Consider the following 27920-nt stretch of genomic DNA (forward strand, 5'->3'; position numbering starts at 1 on the left):
GTGTGTGTGTATCGTATCCCCTACCTCTGGTGTTAGTGCGTTGTTGTTGTTGTGTGTGTGTGTATCGTATCCCCTACCTCTGGTGTTAGTGCGTTGTTGTTGTTGTGTGTGTGTGTGTATCGTATTCCCTACCTCTGGTGTTAGTGCGTTGTTGTCAGACATCTGGCTGGAGAGCAGCACGTGCGTGAAGCCCTCCTCCTTCCTGACGACAATGTCACGGAATCGACAGTTGGTCTCGTTCTGCCGCACGTTGTACCTCAGCCGCTTGTCGAACACGTAGCCTTTGTCCTCTCCAAGCTTCCTCTTCACAGAGCTGTGCAGATTCACCTCACCGTTGGAGAGTGTGGAGCCTGTTGGAACATATGGAGCAGAATGAGTGATGGGCAGAGTGCGTGATGGGCTGAGGATCCATCAGGAGTCAGAGCAGTGCACCCTAATTTAGAGAGACTTTCCTGGAAAATGACATGGTGCATCTCAAGTAGAGGTCGACCGACTATGATTTTTCAAAGCCGATACCGATAATTAGAGGACCAAAAAAAGCCGATACCGATTAAATCGGACGATTTGTATATATATATTTGTAATAATGACAATTACAAGAATACTGAATGAACAATTAACACTTATTTTAACTTAATATATCAATCAAATCTATTTAGTCTCAAATAAATAATGAAACATGTTCAATTTGGTTTAAATAATGCAGTTGGAAGTGTTGGAGAAGAAAGTAAAAGTGCAATATGTGCCATGTAAAAAAGCTAACGTTTAAGTTCCTTGCTCAGAACATGAGAACATATGAAAGCTGGTGGTTCCTTTTAACATGAGCCTTCAATATTCCCAGGTAAGAAGTTTTAGGTTGTAGTTATTATAGGACTATTTCTCTCTATACCATTTGTATTTCATATACCTTTGACTATTGGATGTTCTAATAGGTACTTTAGTATTGCCAGCCTAATCTCGGGAGTTGATAGGCTTGAAGTCATAAACAGCGCAATGCTTGAAGCATTGCGAAGAGCTGCTGGCATACGCAGGAAAGTGCTGTTTGAATGAATGCTTACGAGCCTGCTGCTGCCTACTACCGCTCAGTCAGACTGCTCTATCAAATCATAGACTAATTATAATATAATAACACACAGAAATACGAGCCTTAGGTCATTAATATGGTCAAATCCGGAAACTATCATTTAGAAAACAAAACGTTTATTCTTTCAGTGAAATACGGAACCGTTCCGTATTTTATCTAACGGGTGGCATCCCATAAGTCTAAATATTCCTGTTACATTGCACAACCTTCAATGTTATGTCATAATTACGTAAAATTCTGGCAAATTAGTTCGCAAAGAGCCAGGTGGCCCAAACTGCTGCATATACCCTGACTCTGCGTGCAATGAACACAGAGAAGTGACACAATTTCCCTAGTTTAATATTGCCTGCTAACCTGAATTTCTTAACTCAATATGCAGGTTTTAAAAAATATACTTCTGTGTATTGATTTTAAGAAAGGCATTGATGTTTATGGTTTGGTACATTCGTGCAACGATTGTGCTTTTTTCCCCGTTTGGCAAAGTTGGCTGTCTTTGTTAGGAAGAAATAGTCTTCACACAGTTCGCAACGAGCCAGGTGGCCCAAACTGCTGCATATACCCTGATTCTGTTGCACAGAACGCAAGAGAAGTGACACAATTTCCCTAGTTAAAAGAAATTCATGTTAGCAGGAAATATTAACTAAATATGCAGGTTTAAAAATATATACTCGTGTATTGATTTTAAGAAAGTCATTGATGTTTATGGTTAGGTACACATTGGTGCAACGACAGTGCGTTCTTCGCGAATGCGTTTGTTAAATCACCCGTTTGGCAAAGTAGGCTATGATACAATGATAAATTAACAGGCACCGCATAGATTATATGCAACGCAGGACAAGCTAGATAAACTAGTAATATCATCAACCATGTGTAGTTAACTAGTGATTATGTTAAGATTGACTGTTTTTTATAAGATATGTTTAATGCTAGCTAGCACCTTACCTTAGCTCCTTGCTGTACTCGCATAACAAGTAGTCAGCCTGCCACGCAGTCTCCTCGTGGATTGCAATGTAATCGGCCATAATCAGTGTCCAAAAATGCTGATTACCGATTGTTATGAAAACTTGAAATCGGCCCTAATTAAAATCGTCCATTCCGATTAATCGGTTGACCTCTAATCTCAAGGGGTGTACTTGAGCCTCTTCACTGGAAGACTTATTCAGAGACAGCTTTTGTGCACACAGTTGTACTGCAAGTGCCAGCTCAGCTAGTGACACAATAGACATGCAAATAATATTTGAATATTTAACTTCTGTAGAGCTGGGATGTGCATTACTGATATCGAAGAAAAAAAACTTGGTCATCTATATTGCTCTGTTTGCATGTCTATTCAGACTCTTTCTTAAAATACTCCCTTGAAAGAGTGAGAAGGCTATATCAATTTTCTTTATCATCAGGAAACATCCTCATTTTGCATGCTGCTCTCTTGTCAACGTATCATAACTATTGAATCAGACCCCATCTCGATTCTATTAGTCTCTAAGACAATGAAAGAGGCATGACTGCAAATGAGCAGAGAGAATGGATTCACACCAAGGCCCCAGTCTGGGGTAAACTATGGCTGTGACAACATTCAAATGCAAGACCATGATCCCCAGAGAGAGACAATGTGACTCATTTTGTTTACAGGTCTACATAGAACAATTACTGAGCACTGCTGATCACAGAAGACCAAACAGGGACCAACATTTAGTTACTGACCAAGGCAAACATAACTTGACCCATTGAGACATTACCAACTACAATGATCATTTCTTCTATTCCTACAAATATATTTTATCACAACAAATGTTTCTGCACAAGTATTCTATGATCTGATTTGACCATGGGAAAAAGAGCTAGTGTAACGGGGTGCGTACTGGCGACAGAAGTCCGGCGCAGGAGAGCCAAAACTGATTTACAACGGTGTCGTTTAATCAACATAAACCCCCGTCAACAGAACAATACATGAAATGGGTCAAACAAAACCCGGTAATCACCAGCGTACCGTGCACAAGCACTACAAGAAACAATTACAGACAAGGACAGAGGGGGGGAACAGAGGGTTAAATACACAACATGTCATTGATGGAATTGGAACCAGGTGTGATGGAAGACAAAACCAATGGAAAATGCAAAGTGGATCGGCGATGGCTCGAAGGTCTGTGACGTCGACCGCCGCCCGAACAAGGAGAGGGACCAACTTCGGTGGAGGTCGTGACAGCTAGAGTGTAAATGCTGGCAAACCATGTCCAAACCTTGGTTTGATCCCTCAGGGGTAGGTAGGCCTTTCAGAGTCCCCAGACCCCAGCCAGATGTTAGAATCCAACACTTGCTGTAAGCGTGACAGACATTTCTCCTCGGTTATCTTGTGACATTAGACATCATAGGTCACAATGTTATCACCCGACCAATAAACTATTACACTCGTTGCGATGGGACCATATTGAGGCAAATGTTTCTATGAAGACAAAGTTACACTAATGCATCCGTATAGTGGATGTATATAGATTGATGACATTAAAACCTCAACCATGTCCTGCTTTCACAATAGACAGAGGTAGAGACGATAATGCAAAGCATAAGAGACTGTAGATCATTTGTGACCGACCACCTCGATTCGGTCTTATGTTGCAAAATTTGAAAGTGTTTTTTTTTTAACGTTGGACAAAAGTAATGATTCAGAGCTACAAAATGGTATATCATACACTGCAGTTGAGGAACAATGGGAAAGTAATTCTACTTTGAAAGTTAACTTCTCTAGGATAGGGGGCAGTATTTTCACTTTTGGATAAATAGCGTGCCCAATTTCAACTTCCTTCTACTCATCCCCAGAATATAAGATATGCATGCTATTAGTAGATTTGGATAGAAAACTCTGAAGTTTCTAAAACTGTTTGAATCATGTCTGTGAGTATAACAGAACTTATGTAGCAGGCAAAACCCAGAGGACTAACCATTCAGATTTTTATTTTTTTGAGGTCACTGTCTGTTCAATGAGTTTATTGGGATACTAGATTTCTAAGGGACTTGTTTGCAGTTCCTACCGCTTCCACTGGATGTCACCAGTCTTTGGAAATTGGTTGAGGTTATTCCTTTGTGGAATGAATAAGTATGGCCATCTTGAATCAGTGTAACGTTATGTGTAGTTTGTTGTTAGTTTGTTGTCCTCCTGTATTGAAAACAGATAGACCCGACTTCAATTTGATCGATTATTAACGTTTAAAAATACCTAAAGTTGTATTACAAAAGTAGTTTGAAATGTTTTGGCACAGTTTACACGTAACTTTTGAGATATTTTGTAGTGATGTTGCGCAAATTGGAAGCGGTTTTTTTTTCTGGATCAAACGCGCCAAATAAATGGACATTTTGGATATATATGGACGGAATTAATTGAACAAAAGGACCATTTGTGATGTTTATGGGACATATTGGAGTGCCAACAAAAGAAGCTCGTCAAAGGTAAGGCATGATTTATATTTTATTTCTGCGTTTTGTGTTGCGCCTGCAGGGTTGAAATATGCTACACTCTCTTTGTTTACTGTTGTGCTATCATCATATAATAGCATCTTATGCTTTCGCCGAAAAGCCTTTTTGAAATCTGACATGTTGGCTGGATTCACAACGAGTGTAGCTTTAATTTGGTATCTTACCTGTGTGATTTAATGAAAGTTTGATTTTTATATAATTTTATTTTAATTTGGCGCTCTGCATTTTCCCTGGCTTTTGGCCAAGTGGGACGCAATCGTCCCACCTATCCCAGAGAGGTTAAACTTGTAATCCCACTTTTGAGGAAATGTCCCTTCAATGTTTTGGTACACCTACTGCAGAGCTCTTCTTTGTCTACACCTATTCATCATCGCTCACACCCTCTTAACCTTTAACCCCACCCATCTCTTTAGGGATTCACATGCGAGGCCATGTGCTAAACAGAGTGAGTAAGGTATTGTAGTAGAGAACCAAAGATTTCAAGACTAAAAGTGGTGAATGTGGTAACCTACAATAAGGAAAAACTCCAGGTAACAATACACTATCTAGTCCTTTGCCTATATGCTAATCTGCCTTTGGTGCAGGTAATGTTATTGTTCACATTACCGTCTCTGGTAAACACACACAATATCAAACACAAAGGTGTAAACGGTACAGTGAAATGGTTACTTGTATATTTGCATAGTAGCAATATCAAAATAGAAAGTGTTCAGATAAAAATGTTGTATAAATATTTTATAATTATTAGATTATGCTTACCGAGACACACTTGCCTAAATTGATGTGTCATGTGAAAGAAATGTTTTAACCTCCCCCCAGCCACATCTAGATATGTGGATGGTTCACTATTGTCTAGACATGTACACATTGTCTAGACATGTACACATGTTCATGAAATACAATAGATGGCCGTATTCACCCCCAGACACACCTAACTTGATGGGTCATGTAATCTGGCGAAGTGGAGTCTTTTGTTTAGACATGTAGCTAGCTAGGTAAACAATTAATCATAATCCCAACCATACTACTAGCAATACAAACTGATTGTCATAGCTAGCCACCATGCATGAAATGCTGTAGTATGTTTCTGCAGGTAGCTAAAGCTAACCAACTAACGGTGACTAACCCCATTCCGTACAAATTTGCGCAACCGCGACATTCAGACGAGGCTGCAATGAAAACTAATGGGACTGTAGCAACTGTGTTGACATCAATATCTGGGGTGTGAACTACGTTTCTATTCAAGCGTTGATTGACATGGTAATGGCTCTATAGTATTGGAGAAAAGTTGAAAAAAACTGACCCCTCCGACGCTGTACGTTAAATTGTGACGTGTCATGACATAACGTACAGCACACATAAAGCAACTAATTCTGTCTTACACCCTCTCTCCACGAGGTGTAGCACTTCCCTCACCATTTAAAAACAAGAAAGGGACAGGGACAGGGTAAGAGGGGATACCTAGTCAATTTTTGCGTCATCACTGCAAGCTATCATGATTCTCAAAAGCCGCTGTTTACTTCTGAAGATCACTTTAGCACCGCCCTAAAAACCCGATTCAAATTCGACACGAACCTTCAAATAGGTATGTAATGACACATTATATAAACTCTTCATAGTGTTTTATTTACATTTTAAAGGTGATAAGTTGGACAGATCAAGTGAAAAAAGCCGCTTCCCCACCCGCCAATTTTTTTTTAAACAGACGGAGCTCATTGCCTTCTTGAATCATGCAGAGATGGGCATCATGAAGGTCACGTCATTGATTTTGTTGGAAAGGGGAGAAGTTGTTCTCTACAATGGTATTGATATTACAGTTGATCTGGAATTATTATGTTTTTTAGGCGCTAAAGTAAGGTAAATTGCACAGACCAGCACAATGTACAAAAGTGAGTTAGTTCAGAACGTTAGGTTCATTGTTAGCTATTTAACTAACATTAGGCTATAACTAGCAATGCAAAAGGCTTTCTGAGATACAAATAATATTATTACACAGATCATACACGCAACATTAGCTAGCGATCCAGCAAGCTAACGTTCGCTAGCTAACGGTTCTTTAACTTGCAATGAAAACAACTTTTTTGACAAAATTAGAAACGTATAATATCTGAAAATGTAGCTAGACTCTTACCCGTAAACATGGATGAATGCTTCAAAGCATTCTGGAACCCCTTTAGCTGACTAAATAAGACGTCCTGTGTTTCTGTTTTGTTTGTACAACTTGTTTGGCCCGCGTTGTGTCAAGTCACTCCAGTTCACACTGACCGTGTGCAGAAAGTAGTCCATCACAACTTTTCCCCACTGATCTTTGTCGATAGCACCTGCTAAATTCAGGGCAGAAATGTTATTTATTTTGAGCAGTAGCAACTAGAGGTCGACCGATTATGATTTTTCAATGCCGATACCGATAATTACAGGACCAAAAAGAGCCGATACCGATTAAATCGGCCGATTTTTATATATATATTTGTAATAATGACAATTACAAAAATACTGAATTAACACTTTTATTTTAACTTAATATAATACATAAATAACATCAATTTAGTCTCAAATAAATAATGAAACATGTTCAATTTGGTTTAAACAATGCAAAAACACAGTGTTGGAGAAGAAAGTAAAAGTGCAATATGTGCCATGTAAAAAAGCTAACGTTTAAGTTCCTTGCTCAAAACATATGAAAGCTGGTGGTTCCTTTTAACATGAGTCGTCAATATTCCCAGGTAAGAAGTTTTAGGTTGTAGTTATTATAGGACTATTTCTCTCTATACCATTTTGTATTTCATATACTTTTGACTATTGGATGTTCTAATAGGTACTTTAGTATTGCCAGCCTAATCTCGGGAGTTGATAGGCTTGAAGTCATAAACAGTGCAATGCCTGAAGCTCAGCCAAGAGCTGCTGGCAAATGCAGGAAAGTGCTGTTTGAATGAATGCTTATGAGCATGCTGCTGCCTATCACCGCTCAGTCAGACTGCTCTATCAAATCATAGACTAATTATAATATAATAACACACAGAAATACGAGCCTTAGGTCATTAATATGGTCAAATCCGGAAACTATCATTTCGAAAACAAAAGTTTATTCTTTCAGTGAAATACGGAACCGTTCCGTATTTTATCTAACGGGTGGCATCCCTAGGTCTAAATATTGCTGTTACATTGCACAACCTTCAATGTTATGTCATAATTATGTACAATTCTGGCAAATTAATTACTTTGTTAGGAAGAAATAGTCTTCACACAGTTCGCAACGAGCCAGGTGGCCCAAACTGCTGCATATACCCTGACTCTGCTTGCACAGAACGCAAGAGAAGTGACACAATTTCCCTAGTTAAAAGAAATTAATGTTAGCAGGCAATATTAACTAAATATGCAGGTTTAAAAAGATATACTTGTGTATTGATTTTAAGAAAGGCATTGATGTTTATGGTTAGGTACACATCGGTGCAACGACAATGCGTTTTTCGCGAATGCGCTTGTTAAATCACCCGTTTGGTGAAGTAGGCTGTGATTCAATGATAAATTAACAGGCACCGCATCGATTATATGCAACCCAGGACAAGCTAGACAAACCAGTAATATCATCAACCATGTGTAGTTAACTAGTGATTATGTAAAGATTGATTGTTTTTTATAAGATACGTTTAATGCTAGCTAGCACCTTACCTTGGCTCCTTGCTGCACTCGCATAACAGGTAGTCAGCCTGCCACGCAGTCTCCTCGTGGAGTGCAATGTAATCAGCTAAAATCGGTGTCCAAGAATGCCGATTACCGACTGTTATGAAAACTTGAAATCGGCCCTAACTAAATCGGCCATTCCGATTAATCGGTCGACCTCTAGTTTGAATGAATGCTTACGAGCGTGCTGCTGCCTACCACCGCTCAGTCAGACTGCTCTATCAAATCATAGTCTTAATTATAATATAATAAACACACAGAAATACGAGCCATAGGTCATTAATATGGTCAAATCCGGAAATTATCATTTTGATTTTTTTTTAAAATTCTTTCAGTGAAATACGGAACCGTCTAAATATTGCTGTTACATTGCACAACCTTCAATGTTATGTCATAATTATGTACAATTCTGGCAAATTAACTACGGTCTTTGTTAGGAAGAAATGGTCTTTACACAGTTCGCAACGAGCCAGACGGCCCAAACTGCTGCATATACCCTGACTCTGCTTGTATTGATCGTAAGAGAAGTGACACATTTTCCCTAGTTAATATTAACCGGCTAATATGAATTTCTTTTAACTAAATATGCAGGTTTAAAAATATATACTTGTGAATTGATTTTAAGAAAGGAATTGATGTTTATGGTTAGGTACATTGGTTCAACGATTGTGCTTTTTTCACGAATGCTCTTTTGTTAAATCGTCACCCTTTTGGCGAAGTTGAAGTAGGCTGTGATTCGACGATAAATTAACAGGCACCGCATTGATTATATGCCATGCAAGACAAGCTAGTTAAACTAGTAATATCATCAACCATGTGTAGTTAACTAGTGATTATGCTAAGATTGATTGTTTTTTATAAGATAAGTTTAATGCTAGCTAACAACTTACCTTGGCTTCTTTCTGCACTCGCGTAACAGGTGGTCAGCCTGCCACGCAGTCTCCTCGTGGATTGCAATGTAATCGGCTATGATCGGCATCCAAAAATGCAGATTACCGATTGTTATGAAAACTTGAAATCAGCACTAATTAAAAATCGGCCCTAATTAATAGGTTGACCTCTAGTAGCAACACTTTTTCAGTTCTCCATGGCCAACGTTAAATCTTTCAAAAAATCTGTGGTAGGAAGGATTATCTTCACATACTGAGCAGCTCATGTTATATAGACAGAAGCATGCTACATGGCAGACCAAACAAACTATTGTATTTCTATTTACACATGGCATACAAGTTTGTTATTAACTTCTTTGATATAGGGGGCAGCATTTTCACTTTTGGATGAATTGCGTGCCCATAGTGAACTGCCTCCTATTCTGTCCCAGATACTAATATATGCATATTATTATTACTATTGGATATAAAACACTCTGAAGTTTCTAAAACTGTTTGAATGATGTCTGTGAGTATAACAGAACTTATATGGCAGGCAAAAACCTGAGAAAAAATCCAAACAGGAAGTTAGAATTCTGAGACTGGTCATTGTTAAACTCATCGCTTATTCAATTCCCTGTAATATATGAATCTGTTTGCACTTCCTACGCCTTCCACTAGATGTCAACAGTCTGTAGAACGCTGAATGAAGCCTATACTGTGATGTGGGACCGGATGGGAGGTGTTTGAGTCAGTGGTCTGGCAGATTGCCAGTTCTTGGTCACGCGCATTCCTCATGATATCGCCATGCGTTCCATTACTTATAGAGTCTGAAAAGAATTCTCCGGTTGGAACCTTATTGGATATAAATGATAACAACATCCTGAAGATTGATTCTCTACTAAGTTTGACCAGTTTATTCGACTTGTAATATAACTTTTTGATGTTTTCGTCCCGACGTTTGCCTGCTCTGCGCGAGCGTTTGGACACGTGTACTACACATGCTGGACATAAGTAATGGACATTATCGAACAAAACAACGATTTATTGTGGAACTAGGATTCCTGGCAGTGCATTCTGATGAACATAATCAAAGGTAAGGGAATATTTATGATGTAATTTCATATTTCTGTTGACTCCAACATGGCGGAGAAATGTTGTTAAATCTGAGCGCCGTCTCAGATTATTCCATGGTGTCACGCCCTGACCTTAGTTATCTTTGTTTTCTTTATTATTTTGGTTAGGTCAGGGTGTGACAAGGGTGGTAAGTGTGTTTTTGTCTGGTCTAGGGTTTTTGTATGTCTAGATTGTGTGTGTAGTCTAGGCATACGTAGGTCTATGGTGGCCTGGATTGGTTCCCAATCAGAGGCAGCTGTTTATCGTTGTCTCTGATTGTGGATCCTATTTAGGTTGCCATTTTCCAGTTTGGTTTGTGGGTGATTGTCTATGTTGATGTTGCATGTCTGCACTCGTTATTATTAGCGTCACGTTCGTTTGTTATTTTGTATAGTTTGTAATAGTTTGTTTCGGTGTTCTTTCATTGTCATTAAATAAGATGTATTCAAATCACGCTGTGCTTTGGTCTCCTCACTACGACGATCGTGACACATGGTGTGCTTTTTACGTAAAGTTTAAAAAAAATCTGACACAGCGGTTGCATTAAGAACAAGTGTATCTTTAATTCTGTGTAAAACATGTATCTTTCTTCAAAGTTTATGATGAGTATTTCTGTTATTTGACGTGGCTCTGCAATTACTCCGGATATTTTGGAGGCATTTCTGAACATGGCGCCAATGTAAACCGAGATTTGTGGATATAAATATGCACATTATCGAACAAAACAAATGTATTGTGTAACATGATGTCCTATGAGTGTCATCTGATGAAGATCATCAAAGGTTAGTGATTAATTTTATCTCTTTCTGCTTTTTGTGACTACTATCTTTTGCTGGGAAAATGGCTGTGTTTTTCTGTGGCTATGTACTGAGCTAACATAATTGTTTGGTGTGCTTTCCCCGTAAATCCTTTTTGAAATCAGACATGTTGGCTGGATTCACAACATGTGTAGCTTTAATTTGGTGTCTTTCATGTGTGATTTCATGAAAGATTTATTTTTATAGTAATATATTTGAATTTGGCGCGCTACATTTTTTCTGGATTTTGGCCAAGTGGGACGCTACCGTCCCACCTATCCCAGAGAAGTTTTAAAACACATGAAAGTTCACATAATCCAGAAGGCATTTCTGCCAAAAAACACATTTTTATAAAAATAAAACGATTACAGTCAAATGCCTCTCCTGTGAAGTAGTAACATACGACATAAGCCTAGCTTCCTGAAACAGGTCACATTTATGAGCCCATTGCTGTGTCTTTCAGCTGGGGTCTAAGTGACTCTGGATTGGAAAACAATAATCATCTGTGGAAACACACAAAGGGTTTCTGTGGAAACACAGATTTTCTATGCTTTTTACAAGGGTTTCAGACAAATATATGCCCTGCAAAAATCACTGTTCAAGCCTGCTTTTGGCTTTTCTTCGTATGTTTGACGCAAATAAATGCAGTGACTTTCCATGTCTTGTTCTAGTCAGATAACCGAACATTATTCAACATCTTCACAGCTCTACCGTGGCCTAGGGCTCCAGCTTATCCTGAGTGATAATAGAGAACAGTAACAATAAAATGCTTTATAGAACATGATTCACACCTAACACAAATATGAGGTGTACAATAGTATTGTGTTTCAAGTTGTAAAGTGTAACACACTGTGGTAATGTGGCCATTAACTGCCTTCAGTATATCATCAGTATGCTGCAATGTGTTAAATCTGCCACCTGGCACTCATTTTCTTGGGTATGAGATTGGACTAAAACAAAATCATAAAATACTACCACTGAAAAACATCCAGTCTATCCAGACAAATGTAGAAGAATCTAACTATCAATGTGATGACAAACAGCCCCCACACATTGTGATTTGACCCTGACAGAGGTGGAAAGGACTTTATAAATATAATCATTAACTCAATGAGGCTAGTCTTGGACTGTGACCCGGGACTGAAATTCACTGTCCTTATCACCACTCTCAGTAGTACAATACTGAACCATAAGGACCTCACAGAGCATGCATTCAACTATAGGCTACAGAGGCATCCTCTGGCTGTCTCATCTACATCTTATACATCTGGTACAATGCTGAGATACAACCTGGTTTACCAAATCCACTATGGCATGTAACTAACTGTCCAGGATACAATGCGTTTCCATTTCAAATATTCCCATCCCGCTGGAATCACTGTAATTCAATAGAGAACAAAACTACATTGAATCGGAATTGAGTGAAAAAGAAAAATGACAACAACAATATAACAATGTCATTTCCACTGGGCTATTATGTAAGCTAACTGGCTGGCATATTGGCAAGATAGCAAGCTGACTGAGCAAACCAGCATCACCTCAAGCTGTGATGTATAAATGTTCCGTCTATCCATCTGTCTATCAATCCTACTAGAAATCCTAGAGTTCCCTGCACATGTTCATTCAATCAATAGCTAGGGCGAATGTTTTCTGGCCAGGTCACTTGGCCAGGACAAACTCATGACCCAGCTATCTATAATAAGGTGTATATATATACCATTCAGAGTGCGTCACTTACCTAGTTCGTTGACCAGTGGTGTCCCGGGGGTCTCCACGCCCCCCATCACCCTCTCTACCGTGTCATGGTTCAGTCTGTGTGTCCTGGCTGCTGCCCTGTACAGGACAGGGTCCATCTCTCCATTCTGTAGTCCGTTATGAGGGGCCCTTACCGGGGGCACAAAATGTAGTCCCCCCGGAGGAGCCTTGTACGGCATAGCTTTGGTCATCCTGTGTGGAGAGACATGCTTCCCCCCCCCTCCTCCTCCAGCTCCTCCTCCGCTCACCTTCTTCTGCTTCTGAGAAGCTCCAGTACCAACCCCCAAACTCATGCCCTCCCTTACTCCTGCTCCAGGATTAACCCCGGCCCCGGGACTAACACTAGTCCTTTTCTTCTTACGTGCCTCTGCTCGTGCTCTCGGGGTGTCTGGGGCGGGAGGACGGGCGGATAGGAGGTGTGGTCCAACTCCCCCTGGTGGCCCTCCTGGCCTCCCTGGTCCCCCAGCCGTCCCGGGGGGCAGCTTGGGGGGTTTGGGTCGTTTGTGTTGGGTGTGCAGATGCAGGCCGTCGATGAACTCCTCACAGTGCAGCAGGTGGTGCTCGGGCTCCCAGGTGTCCTCCTTGCTGCCGTAACCCTTCCACCGGATCAGGTACTCCCACTTGCCCTTCTTGTTGCGCCGCTTGTCCATGATCCGCTCCACCTAGAGGGAGAAAATCAAGAAAGAGTCAGTATTTCAAACGACATGATCACAATTCAATGACATTATCCTTGCCTAATAAATACCTCTATCAGTTCCTTGGTGATTCATTCAAAAATGTGCACATGATACCATTTCTAATGATTTCAAATCAGATTCAAAAAGTACCACCTGTCACCATGTCATTCTCTAGTAAGCATGTGTAATAGGGATGTAAATAAAGTCTGACTAGGTTAGAGCTCCACTTTGAATCTCTCCTCTTTAATGTTAGCATAACCAGTCTATCAGTGATTCTGTTCTGGAATTGCTGTGCTGATAGGCAAGCTCTCACCATGCGTTAGAGAGAGCGGTTATGGGAGATGTAGGAGAGGAACAATGGGAGCAGCACTGTGATCACACCATACAGATGAACCAGATATCTGTTCTGTGGATGATGACAGAGGATTGATCAGCAAGTCAGAGTGGTACATTTCAAGTTTGTAACTTCAATAATGTAAAACGTGGAGCTGACACTTTTGATTTGAACGAAACCTTCCATGCATGTTTGCCCATGGTAGAAGTGGTCAGAAAGTGACTTGCTTGACATAATTGCCAAAACATTCAGGAGATAAAGGTGCTCAAAGTTGACCCCTTTTGCATACCATGCATACCATGAGACATCCATGTTTCATCACTGAAAAAAGATAAACAGTTGGGTTTGATATCATTTGAAAGCTTACAAACAGGGTTGTCAAACTATTTAATAATCACTTCGAGGTGAAAGCCATGTCGTGCCTATAAACAAGTGAGAAGCGTGACTCCAAACTGCTGTCTGAAAGCAATGGGCACTTTCTCATTCACTTGAGAGATTTCATTGTTTTAGAAACATGAAATGAAATGGGTGATTATAGTGCCTACACTACAGTCTAGTTTGTCCATTGTGTAACAGACAGGCAGGGTGTTTTTGACATATTCTCAAATGCACAATAACTAGACTCAGGAGAGCTGGTAATGATGGAGACCATGTTTGGCAGCACTGAACAAGTCCATTACCAACGAGGAAGCGTTCAATGTTCAGCGACTATATCTGGAAAACACAAATAATACAAATCACAAACCTTAAAGTGTAGACTGACACAGACAGACTCAATAAGAACAGCACACACACACACACACACACACACACACACACAGAAAGACCAACAATAGAAGCAATTCCATCCTGGCTCCAACACAGAAGGACTGGCAGAGGAACACAAATGTACTGATAAAGAGTAGATGTCAGTGGAATAGTACACACACACACACCCCTGACTAAACAGAAGGATCTCTGAAGGGGAAGAATCTGTTTCAAAGCTGACCAAATCATTTGGTTTTGCCATATAGACACTTACAGTATAAGCTACAAAGAGATCTACAAAGCACTTCTTCTTCCTCAACTCTATATTAACACTACTCAAGCAGGCCAATAGTACCAACTCCAGAGAGCTGGGAACGTCAGGGCAGCATATCCCATCTCCATTCCAAAATAGAGTAAAACGTAACATCTCAGACTATTCTAGCACAGATAAAAGACACACTGTATATTTGAACTTCATGAATAACTTAGACATTATATGCAAATGTTGTGGACAACTCTTCAAATTAGTGGATTTGGTTATTTCAGCCACACCCAGTTCCTAACAGGTGTATAAAACCTAGCACACCGCCATGCAATCTCCATAGACAAACATTGCACAGCCATGCAATCCATAGACTAACATTGGCAGAAGAATGGCCTTGCTGTAGAGCTCAGTGACTTTCAATGTGGCACCGTCATAGGATACCACCTTTCCCAACAAGTCAGTTCGTCAAATTTCTGCCCTCTAGAGCTGCCCCGGTCAACTCTATGTGCTGTTATTGTGAAGTGAAAACGTTTAAGAGCAACAACGGCTCAGACGTAAAGTGTTAGGCCACACAAGCTCACAGAATAGGACCGGCGAATGCTGGAGCGCACAGCGCGCAAAAATCGTCTGACCTCAGTTGCAACACTCACTACCGAGTTCCAAACTGCCTCTGGAACCAACGTCAGCACAATAACTGTTCGTCGGGATCTTCATGAAATGGGTTTCCATGGCCGAGCAGCCACACGCAAGCCCAAGATCACCACCGCAATACCAAGTGTCAGCTGAAGTGGTCTAAAGCTCGCCGCCATTGGACTCTGGGGCAGTGGAAACGCGTTCTCTGGAGTGATAAATCACACTTCACCATCTGGCAGTCCGATGGACGAATCTGGGTTTGCTGATGCCAGGAGAACGCTACCTGCCCCAATGCATAGTGCCAACTGTAAAGTTTGGTGGAGGAGGAATAATGGACTAGGGCTGTTTTTCATGGTTTGGTCTAGGCCCCTTAGTTCCAGTGAAGGGAAATCTTAATGCTACAGCATACAATGGCATTCTAGACAATTTTTTGCCTGCAACTTTGTGGCAACAGTTTGGAGAAAGCCTTTTCCTGTTTCATCATGACAATGCCCACGTGCACAAAGCCAGGTCCATACAGAAATGGTTACTCGAGATCAGTGTGGAAGAACTTGACTGGCCTGCACAGAGCCCTGACCTCAACCCCATCAAACCTTTGGGATGAATTGAAATCTGACTGCGAGTCAGGCCTAATCGCCCAACATCAGTGCCCGACCTCACTAATGCTTGTGGCTGAATGGAAGCAAGTCCCCGCAGCAATGTTCCAACATCTAATGGAAAGCCTTCCCAGAAGAGTTGAGGCTGTTATAGCAGCAAAAGGAGGGACATTAATGCCCATGATTGTCCAACGAGCAGGTGTCCACATACTTTTGGTTATGTAGTGTATGCATCTCGGCCTCCGGGGAGAATTGTTTCTTAAAAGTACATTTGTAACGTCTTGCTGGTGGGAGATTCAGTAGGACCCACTGTGGGAAGGAGGTAACACATAGGCTGACATGTAGGCCGCTATCACGGGGAACCCTTAAACATGACTGTGGATATTCATGGTCACACACACACACACACACACACACACACACACACACGAGCATGACATTTGACAGAGCCATTATGAATGACCACAGAATACAAATAGTCAAGGGGGAGCTTTCTCCATTCTACACACAGACACCCGGATGCATAATAAAGGTTATGTTCTCTGGGTCATGGGTCATGACCCTTTCAGTGGTCTATATTATTCTGTATAACATTCTGTTTTCGGAGTATGTTCATGTGTGTATAGATGTGCGTGTGGAACAGGTGTTCTCCTGTTTGCGTGTTGCATGTCCTCCCCCAGAGACCAAGCAGACAGAAACAAGCCTAATTGGTTGACAGCAGCTCTCTCACACCCTCCACCACATCATCTCAGGAGGGACCTTCCCCCTAGATCTCCTGTTCTCATGGAGGAAGTTGATAATGGCACTGGAGAAACTAGCAGCAGACCTTGATGCTTCAGGGACCTCACTGAGGTTCTCTGTAGCCATTCATGCTTTATTCCAATAACAATCATTACACATGCTGCAGAAAAGCAATAATAGGCTCATTCAATCTTTATTATCACATTTAGGAAGCCACACACTGTAGAATTCAAGTGTGTTAATAGACATAACTCTATCTATGGTGTCCTCTTCAATAATCTGTGATGGCCTCTTAGTTTGCAAATGAAAATACAGTACACTGATTGTCAGCTACTAACGTGAACTGTTGACCTTGGTTGTTCTCTGACAGTACAACAAAGATAGAAACCAAATTAGTATTGAAAAGGGGGTGTTTTATTGAGAACAGAGTCTGTTTTATACTGTAATCCATTTCTTGATCCAGACCTCCATCACACAACCTCACATCTTGCCAAGAGTTGCTTTTCTTCAGCAGTTAACCTTGTACCAGATGGAAGTGCCCTGACATTTAGCCCCAGCATTTCCTTGGTGTTTAGTGGTCTCATACACAATGCTGCGGATGACATGCTGTGGGAAGACAAGCAGACTCCCACACGAAGGAGCATGCAGACATCAGTCTGGCTACTATACTTTACCCTCCCAACTAGCTATGTAGCTGCCTGCCTCCAGTTCAAATGCTTTTCTCCTTTCCTTTAGAAAACATCCTCCCACCCACATGACTTCAATGGAGCTTGACTTAGCCCTCGCATCGAAGGTGGGAGGGGCAGTGTGTGTGTGTACAGAGGAGAGTTTAATGAAATGCCTTTTTAAAAGAAAAAAGGAGTAACAAAAAGTAGTGATTTACTCCCACACAGGAGAGAGCGAGCAGCGCTCCACACGACATACACATCTGTGTAACACACACACACAGCAAGCCGGAATGGCCGTCTGCCTCCCAGCAAGCCCATTAACACATAGTAGGACACTGAGCCCAAATGGCCATCTGCCCATTACCAGACAGTGATGGGATGAGCAACAGGGACATAAATACAGAGCCGTTCCACATTGATACCATGCTGGCCTGTGTATAAAAATATGTATATGTGTATAGAAAGTATTCAGACCCCTTCACCTTTTCCACAATTTGCTACGTTACAGCCTTATTCTAAAATGTATTATAACATCCCCCCTCAATTTACACACAATACTCCATAATGACGAAGAAAAAAACGTTTTTTTAGAAATGTTTGCAAATGTATTAAAAATAAACTGAAATATGACATTGACATAAGTATTCAGACCCTTTACTCAGTACTTTGTTGAAGCACATTTGGCAGTGATTACAGCCTCGATTCTTGGGTATGATGCTACAAGCTTGGCACACCTGTATTTGGGAAGTTTCTCCCATTCTTCTATGCAGATCTTCTCAAGCTCTGCAGAGCTATTTTCAGGTCTCTCCAGAGATGTTCGATCGGGTTCAAGTCTGGGATCTGGCTGGGTCACTCAAGGACATTCAGAGACTTGCCACTCCTGCATTGTCTTGGCTGTGTGCTTTGGGTTGTTGTCCTGTTGGAAGGTGAACCTTCGACCCAGTCTGAGGTCCTGAGCACTCTGGAGTAGGTTTTCATCAAGGATCTCTCTGTACTTTGCTCAGTTCATCTTTCCCCCGATCCTGACTAGTCTCCCAGTCTCTGCCGCTGAAAAACATCCCCACAGCATGATGCTGCCATCACAATGCTTCAGCGTAGGGATGGTATTGGCCAGGTGATGAGCGGTGCCTGGTTTCCTCCAGATGTGACGCTTGGCATTCATGCCAAAGAGTTCAATCTTGGTTTCATCAGACCAGAGAATCTTGTTTCTCATGGTCATAAAGTCCTTTAGGTGGCTTTTGGCAAACTCCAAGCGGACTGTCATTAGCCTTTTACTGAGGAGTGCCACTCTACCATAAAGGCCTGATTGGTGGAGAGCTGCACAGATGGTTGTCCTTCTGGAAGGTTCTCCCATCGCCAGGAGCTCTGGACAAAATTCTGTCTCGGAGCTCTACGGACAATTCCTTCGACCTCATGGCTTGTTTTTCTGCTCTGACATGCACTGTTAACTGTGGGACCTTTATATAGACAGGTGTGTGCCTTTCCAAATCATGTCCAATCAATTGAATTTACCACAGATGGACTCCAATCAAGTTGTAGAAACATCTCAAGGATGATCAATGGAAACAGGATGCACCTGAGCTCAATTTCGAGTCTTATAGCAAAGGGTCTGAATGCTTATGTAAATACGGTATGTGTTTTGTATTTTTAATACATTTGGAAAAATGTCTAAAAACCTGTTTTCGCTTTGTCATTCTGGGAATTTGTGTATCGATTGATGAGGATTTTTTTCTATTTATTCCATTTTAGAAAAAAGCTGTAACGTAACAAAATGTGGAAAAAGTCAAGGGTTCTGAATACTTTCCACTGTATCATATTGAGCCTGAATGGTGTGTGTCCAGCTTGCTCATTACCAGAGAGAGGAGATATATTAAAGAGACTTGTGCTGTGGAGAGTATTCACCTCATTCCCTGGAGCCAGCTGCTTCTTACAGCGCCATGGTGGCCCTGGCCAGTCTGCTCCTTCTGACAATGACCACCCCCAAGGGGGGCAATCAGCAGGGGGCAGACGTTCAATCTCAGTAGCGCACACACACATTCATGCACATACACAGACACACACACACAGTTGGGCTGGTGTAATGAGACCGTAACATCCTCTTTCTCACTCTGACATAAGGGCCATTGTTAGTGGCCGGACCTGACATGTCACCCTGCTGGGTTCTTACTTTCAAATTGATTATTTCTGTATGCCTGTTCACCAACTATTCAATAGGAGTCACAAGCCAAGAAACACTGATTACGTGCACATTTGCAGACAAGTGGACATAAACACTAGAAACAAAAAAGAAAACACACAACTTCTATTCCCTTTGCATTCCAACTAGGCTATCAGGAGAATGTTTAATGTTAAAGGCTTTAGGTGTGGATGTGGAGCTGTTGAGCTCCAGCAGTGACAAATGCTCCTGCCACCCAAGGTGCTGTGCACATTAGTATGACTTAACAACCTAAGATGGGCGAGCAGCAGGGATGTCATGAAGAGACGATTATGATGCTTACCGCCCCGCACACAGTCACACAAACCAGATCAAAGCCGACTTCAGAGAGAGAAAACACTCTCCTTCCTCAGGTTAGTAAAACAGACAAGGGGAGTGAGTTGGAGAGGGGTTCAACAACACACACAATACATGACTATGAGCTGGCAGGGAATCAGTGGAGGTGGAGATGCCTGTCCTGAGCTGCCAAAAGCCTCAGTCTCCAGTTCACAGTACCCAGAGCCTGGGTATAGCAGGAACACACGGAGGTCTGCCAGGGCTGAGGACTGCAGTTTAAACAGTGTCAAAGGGGTTCATTTAGTACTTCTAAATTAAAATTGACATTTCTGTTTGTTGGTAGTGAACACAGAATTCATGAAAGAAGCCAAATCTCAATTTAAGCAATGGTCAAAGAACACATTGTGAGTATACTGTCTCTGAGACAGCTTCAGTGTATTTGGCGACCCATTAAGTGCTGTGCATCTCCCATGCAATGCATAGTTTATTGCCCTCATGGCCCACATGTTTCCCCCCTGCGAGGCCAACCCGTTTCCTCCAGTCTCTCTCCACCGCTCGCAATGGCCAGTTACAACTACTTTTGTTTTGAACAAGAACTTGTGGTCGTGTGTTGTGCCTTTCAATTGTGCTGATAAAGGCTGCATGTTGATGGTTAACAACTTGATTACTTTATGAATTTTGAATGAATAGAATAATGAACTGATGATTATTTCAGCTGCATCTTGACAGCTCATCATGGACCGCAAGGCTCTCCAGAGGGTGGTGCGGTCTGCACAACGTATCACTGGGGGCAAACCACCTGCCCTCCAGGACACCTACAGCACCCAATGTCATAGGAAGGCCAAAAAGATCATCAAGGACAACAACCACCCGAGCCACTGCCTGTTCACCCCACTACCATCCAGAAGGCGAGGTCAGTACAGGTGCATCAAAGCTGGGACCGAGAGATTGAAAAACAGCTTCTATTGCAAGGCCATCAGACTGCTAAAGAGCAATCATTAACTCAGAGAGGCTGCTGCCTACATTGAGACCCAATCATTGGACACTTTAATAAATGGATCATCAGTCACTTTAATAATGTTTACATATCTTACATCACATGTATATACTGTATCTTATACCATCTACTGCACCTTGCCTATGCCGCTCAGCCATCGCTCATCCATATACTTATATGTATATATTCTCATTCACCCCTTTAGATTTGTGTGTATTAGGTAGTTGTTGGGGAATTGTTAGATTACTTGTTAGATGTGTGTGTATTAGGGAATTGTTAGAATACTTAGATATTAGATATTACTGCACTGTCGGAATTAGAAGCACAAGCATTTCGCTACACTCGCATTAACATCTGCTAACCATGTGTATGTGACCAATAACATTTGATTTGAACTTGAGCAATACTTACATCACTTGTTGACTAATCAAAAGGTTCTAATTTAGCTCACTCCATGACCACTTTCATGACATTTTCTGGAGGCGTACAAATGTGATTTATTTCTATAACAGAATATTCATATTTCCCTACATCATATCATGCATTTCTTGAAAACATAACACAAACTCCTAAATATAGCATATCCATTGCTAATCCATAGGATTACTGCTGCTCAGTCACACAACAGAGGATTTAGAAGAACTGCAGGTATTCTGAGACATTGGAGCTTGGGGCATCTAGTGTAGGTGGCCATTTGAATAGACCAGACCATCTCAATCAATAGGAGATAAGGAGAGGGAGAAAATAAAATGAGTGTGTGTGTGAGTGAGTGAGAGAAAGAAAGTGTGTGTGTGTGGGGGGGGGGGGGCAGAGAGAAGCAGAAAGAGAAGCAGAGAAAGAGAGAGATGCAAAGAGAGATTAATGTTTGAGTGATGGTGCATAAGAAAGTAGCATAATTGTACAATCATAGGCCTATTATATTTCAAAGATATTCCTCTGAAAACTTTGTGAAATTAAGTTGAGACATGATCTTGAAATATCAATCATTCTGAGCTCTTCTGTCACGTTCCTGACCTATTTCTGTTAGTTTGTTGTATGTGTTAGTTGGTCAGGACGTGAGTTTGGGTGGGTATTCTATGTTTTCTGTTTCTATGTTGGTTTAAGGGTTGCCTGGTATGGCTCTCAATTAGAGGCAGGTGTTTGGCGTTTCCTCTAATTGAGAGTCATATTTAGGTAGGTTGTTTCACAGTGTTCGTTGTGGGTGGTTGTCTCCTGTGTCAGTGTTTGTCGCACCATACGGGACTGTTCGGTTTGTTTGTAAGTTCGGTCTTTTGTGTAGTCATTTTCCTGTTCGTGAGTTCTGCGTTTTATGTAAGTTCGCATGTCCAGGTTTGTCTACTCCGTTTTGTTGTTTTGTTAGTTTATAGTGAAGTTCGTGTTTTTCGTCTTTTCTGTAAATAAATATGTCATCACAACCCGCTGCGCCTTGGTTCAATCACTACTCCTCCTCTTCGGTTGTAGAGGAGGAGGAATACCGTTACATCTTCAATGTTTCAAATTTGATTCAGATCATTTTGATTCAACTTGCATGGCATTTAACTGGGTGTATAGGCCTAGATGTTGTAGTTCCTAATTGGAAAGTAAAAACTATAGTTCAAATTCCTCTTCTGCAAATCATAGCTTCTTAATTCTTCTAAACGAAGTGTATCATAGTCCTACAGTTTGTTAGGTAGCCTAAACACACCTTCACATGTAACACACTTACAGGCCTACATTTCCTGAATCCAATTCATGAGTCATACAGAGGGACACTATTGATAGTGAAGTCTTCCTCTCGCACTTGTATTACCACATGTGCTTGAACCAGTTCACCTCACCTCACTTACTGGAATACACAGATCTATGTGCAAAAAAGGCACTTCCAGAAAGAACATGTGCTAACTGTCAATTTCAATAAGTGATCGTTTTGACCGTCAGAAATTGCATTTACGTTGTAGCCAATTAATATGCTATATGAAATGTGACCTGGGCTTGTTAGGTTATACAGAGCAACAGACCTCCCATCAATTAAGTGCATTTGTCATTACTACATTTTTTAATGTCAACTTTTTACGGTGCAATGATTAAAATGACTGAATATGGATTCAAACACCTGAAGAGGAGTATTTGGTGGAAAGTGGACATGCACATTTCCAACTACGTCAGCAAACACAGGAAATGTAGGCCTTATGACAATGTTATTCCTAATGACTAAAAATGACTTGTTATTACTAATGGCTCAGTTGGTAGAGCATTTTAGTTTTGACAACAAACAGCAGGAAATAGCTCACAGCTGAGAACAAGCACTAATGTCAACCTGGTCAACAGTTGATGGTGATATGCCACACAATAGGTCAAGTGCAAAGCAACTTATTTACCTATTTGGTGATGACCAGGCAATCCAACTAGTTGATGACCTTGTAGTGCAACTGGTATAGGCCATGGTGAAAAGAAACTGAAACATGGTCGCATGACATCACTCCTCCAATAAAGAAGAGTTGGAGTCAGCAACATTGTCAACAATAGGCACAATACAAGCATGGAAGACTGACCAAGTTGTTGGCAGCAATAAATCCAATCCATCACCATAAAAGTCATGCCATCCCATTGGGCCAAAACTGGTTTAATCAACGTTGTTTCCACATCATTTCAACCCCCCAAAAAGCAATGTGATGACGTTGAATCAACGAAACTGATTGGATTTGCAAAAAGTCATCAACTTAAGGACATCTTTTTTTTAGCACAACTTTTAACCTAAATCCAAGGCACCATGTCATTGATTTCACGTTGAATTCACGTTAGTTGAAAACTCAACCAAATGTAGGCCTAAATCAAAACTAGACGTTGAACTGACGTGTGTGCCCAGTGGGATGTGCGCGTAATCATCGAGACCTTCTAGGCTATTCCATCCATCCATCACCCAACATTTGGCAAACTTTTCGCCCCGGAATTGTTGAGGCGCACATTCTGGCACGCCACATGCATCATCTAGTTAAACCACAATAACTCCATCGAAGCTTCTCCACTACATTGTTGTCACCTCCACTAAATGTTTGCTAGGCTAATAATACATTGCCTATCCTCTGGCATGCGCACCTTCCTAACCAACACCAGTCTGGAGCAATTTAACGTGTCCCTTTAGTGCTCTTGTCACTTTATCATGACTTTCAACAAGCGCGACCGATAGGGAGTTTATATTTTATGATCTTATCGCGAACTCGAACACTCACAACTCTATACAATTCACCCGATACAAAAGTCGCCGAGGCACATCGAAAAAAAGACGAGCCTCATCTTCTCGAGAGGGTTGGTTAGTTTCGCCTGTCAAATGGTTTATAGGACTTCGTTTTTTCTCCATTAACGAGGACCTCCCCTTACTTCCTAATTCCAGTATTCGTCAATATTACTGAGTATTTCGCTTAGACATGGTTTCACAGTACCTCGTAAAGGTCTCCCGAAGCCATCCTGTGGTGCGGACTTCGGCGGCGCGGCGTTCTTGCTTGCCTTGTTGGCTTTTTTGGATCCTATTCGCTCGGTGTTTTGGCGAAAGCCCTGATAGACGGGTATTAGCGAACAGCCTTGTTATTCTGAGCCAGCCGCAGTAGCAGATCATCAGACAGTGTCAATCGAGCCCGGCGCTCTGCGATGGATCGCTCTTCACTTAAAACAAACAACCAAGGGGAGATTGGGGCGGTGCTGTTTATTCAGTGCCGAGTGGATGACTGAAATTAGTCAACGTATGAACGTAATCATGTGTGAAATGTGCTCCAGTCCCCTGCGCTGTCTGCGCTGTAGAGGTAGCCCAATATCCATGAACCAAATTGTTGATGAATAGACGTCTTCCGTTGAGGGACACCAAATGATGAGTCAAATTTGCTTTCCTGTCTGTCCAGTTGAATTGAGACGATCATTTGAAGAACTAATTGGTTTTATAATCAATTTCACCTAGCACATTTGTTATTGTGAGTAATGCGATGTAGTACATTTGATTAGAGAACTGTCATTGCTCATTATAGTAGACATATTGCCCTCTTCCATTTTACTGCAATTTTTCACATTAAATGTTAAAATGACACGATGACCCTGACACTCACTGTAATGAATGTTCTCCATGTAATAACATGGTTGTTAACATTTATTTACCCTAAATGAGATAGGCCTACTTTTACAATAGTGAATGGATTACATTTACTCACCAGGTGTAAATTAAATGCAGAATAAAATAGGTGTGCTCCTCTGAATACCTTCGTGTTTTAGTTGGTGCCTAAACTCAACTGGTTATTCATTTAATTAAGAATACGATTATCACTGCTTTTTCAATGCTGACATAGTGTGGACTCACATTTGTTTATTTACATTTTAAAACATAATCCTTCAGAACCTGTTGCATTCCACATCCAGGGTTGCCCAGCCTTGACTTGATAAATGGGCAATAGCCACAATGCAATGCAAAGAAGACTGAAGACAGTGATAAGCAACAGTATGGTACTTTCAACAATTGTGCATGTGACATCGGACAATTCTTGACAGTTTACAGTTTAGTGGAAAGTGTATGAGGGAAATAGATAGATAGTTTTGATATTATTGCTCTATATTGATTGTAATCCGAGAGCCCTTTAGGTACTCCTTACATACTTGGTGTCCTGTGATACCCATTTACTTGGCTGTGGTTTGCTTTCACATTAAACTCTTATTAAACGCTCAACACACATTTAGCCCCTACTCACCAAATATTTAGAGATACTTGGATTCTCTCCACAGAGACATACAGTAGGGGTTATTTGTGTTCCAGTAAGGCTATGTGTGTGTGTGTGTGTGTGTGTGTGTGTGTGTGTGTGTGTGTGTGTGTGTGTGTGTGTGTGTGTGTGTGTGTGTGTGTGTGTGTGTGTGTGTGTGTGTGTGTGTGTGTGTGTGTGTGGCTAACCACAAACCACACCCTTCAACCCCACCCCCAACAAATGGCCTCTAAGCCAACACAGCAGCATGGTTGATGTGAAATTAGGGCTTGTGGAACTTCCTGTGACCCCATTTACTGTCCCCTGTCTGCGTCTCTCTCTCCTACTGCAGTTCATACAGCCTCATTCTGAATCATGGGTTTTCCCTGACCATTTAATGACAGGCAAAATAAACCATGGAGTTTCCTCAATGTTGTCAGAGGTTGACACCATTTATAACTGTATAACAAACCCTCTCTTGGAGTATGAAACAAGTGCTGAACATTTGTGAGAATGATTTGTAGGGATGTTACTGGCATGTTAAAACATGGACCTCAGACACGTTTTGCCTTTAAAATCAGGGACATCTCTGGCAGTAAGGGAATGAGGAAATGACAGAGGAGGAGGTGTAGTCTGATTAGATTCCAGTTTGCTGTATCAGATCCCTTTTCCATTTGCTGAGAACTGTTTGGACTGTTTAGCCGGAGGTGCACCAACACCAAGTCTATCATATACCTCCAGCGGCTCTGCATTTCATTGTATTTGGCATGACTAGGCAAAGTGTTATGTGCAAAGCAAGGCCAAAACTGAGAGAGGGAGAGAGAAGAATAAGAAATGACATCCCTTAAAAAGTTGAATTCTCTGTATTTCTAGTTGTGAAATCACTATACGTTATTGGTATGATGGACACAAACATCTCCCGTCTACAAAACCGCTGTAGGCCTGTACAGTACTACTAAGATATGATGGGGTTATAAATTATAAGTGCTCCTGATAAGTGCTACAATGCCTTATGACTGCATAATAACCCATCGTACCTGTTGACCTTAAGTAACATGTTACTGCTGCTTTGGCAAACGCCCATGTTTAGCCATGACTATTTACAGACCATGACAAAGGGTTTATGCCCTTCACTGTTAGAATGACAACACAATTATCAGGCACAACGGAAGGTGTGCCCTTTTGAACACATGATGTCAGCTCTCTGTTTGCACTTTCACCTCATACCTTACTCCCAAATAATTTGTCACAGAGAGCAAAAAGGAGGAAGGGACAGAACTGCAAGGACTCTACTCTACTTTGGTTATACAGCAGTGAATATAAGCCTCTGTGTCCTACCTTCTATATGTTACCAGACAAACCCAGCAGGAAAGTAGTGGGTGTGTGTGTGGTTTGTGATCACTTCTAAATGTCATACATGCAAGTGTTCGTCTAATAAAAAATCAACCAGTGTGAATCCAACAGCAATGGTCATTTTCCATAGTCTATTTAAATTTTAAAACCCCATTTTACACTTCATCTATTCTAGAAAATCTGAACTTGTATGTTTTGCCATCAAGCCTTTAAAGTCATGGTGCTTATGTGGCTTGCTTCTTTGACAGAGCTAGGTTTTAACAATGCCTTTTGCCTCTGAGGTGTTCAAACTATCAAAAAATCTGCTACAAAAGCCTTTATCTATCTCAATTAATCCCCCTGTAGTTTACACATCAAGGTTCAGCCTGTCCTTTACAGCACTTGAAGCCATTATCAACCAATAGTATTTTGTGTTTGAGCCACAGAGTCCTCACAGACATATTTGACCTTGTATCAGTTGGGAGTGATTACTCATTATGATATTTAAGAGATTGTCTTTCTCAAACAATCTGTCCTCCCAACAGACTTCACCCAGGTAATTGTTTGATTTGTCTTTTATCAACAATGGCAGGCAGTTTCTTAAGTCCACTGTTGTTACATTGCATCAGCAAGATGGTGTCACCTCTACGCAACACATTTATCAGAACTATCATATATTGTTGTTGATGCCTTTCATAAACAACTGATGTGTGCATAACACTTGCCCAGAGCAGTAAACATATGGCACATGATACAGTTGAAGTCATTAAAACTCATTTTTCAACAAATCCACAAATTTATTGTTAACAAACTATAGTTTTGGCAAGACGGTCAAGACATCTACTTTGTGCATGACACAAGTAATTTTTCCAACAATTGTTTGCAGACAGATTATTTCACTTATAATTCACTGTATCACAATTCCAGTGGGTCAGAAGTTTACATACACTAAGTTGACTGTGCCTTTAAACAGCT

At 41.1% G+C, this 27920-nt stretch overlaps 1 protein-coding gene across 1 annotated transcript in view; it reads right to left on the minus strand.

The window, feature by feature from the left end:
• The window catches only part of LOC120024805 (chromodomain Y-like protein 2), a 66957-nt gene extending 42356 nt beyond the window's left edge, over positions 1-24601 (minus strand). The window contains exons 1-3 of the mRNA XM_038969133.1: positions 24339-24601; positions 12754-13432; positions 133-350 (exon numbers count right to left, since the gene is read on the minus strand). Coding sequence (XP_038825061.1) covers positions 133-350; positions 12754-13432; positions 24339-24362 — 921 coding nt within the window. The 5' untranslated portion in view covers positions 24363-24601. The remainder of the gene's footprint in view (positions 1-132; positions 351-12753; positions 13433-24338) is intronic.
• Positions 24602-27920: the final 3319 nt, after the last annotated feature.

This window comes from Salvelinus namaycush, chromosome 30 (assembly GCF_016432855.1).
Source record: "Salvelinus namaycush isolate Seneca chromosome 30, SaNama_1.0, whole genome shotgun sequence".
In the NCBI taxonomy this organism is placed as follows: Eukaryota; Metazoa; Chordata; class Actinopteri; order Salmoniformes; family Salmonidae; genus Salvelinus; species Salvelinus namaycush.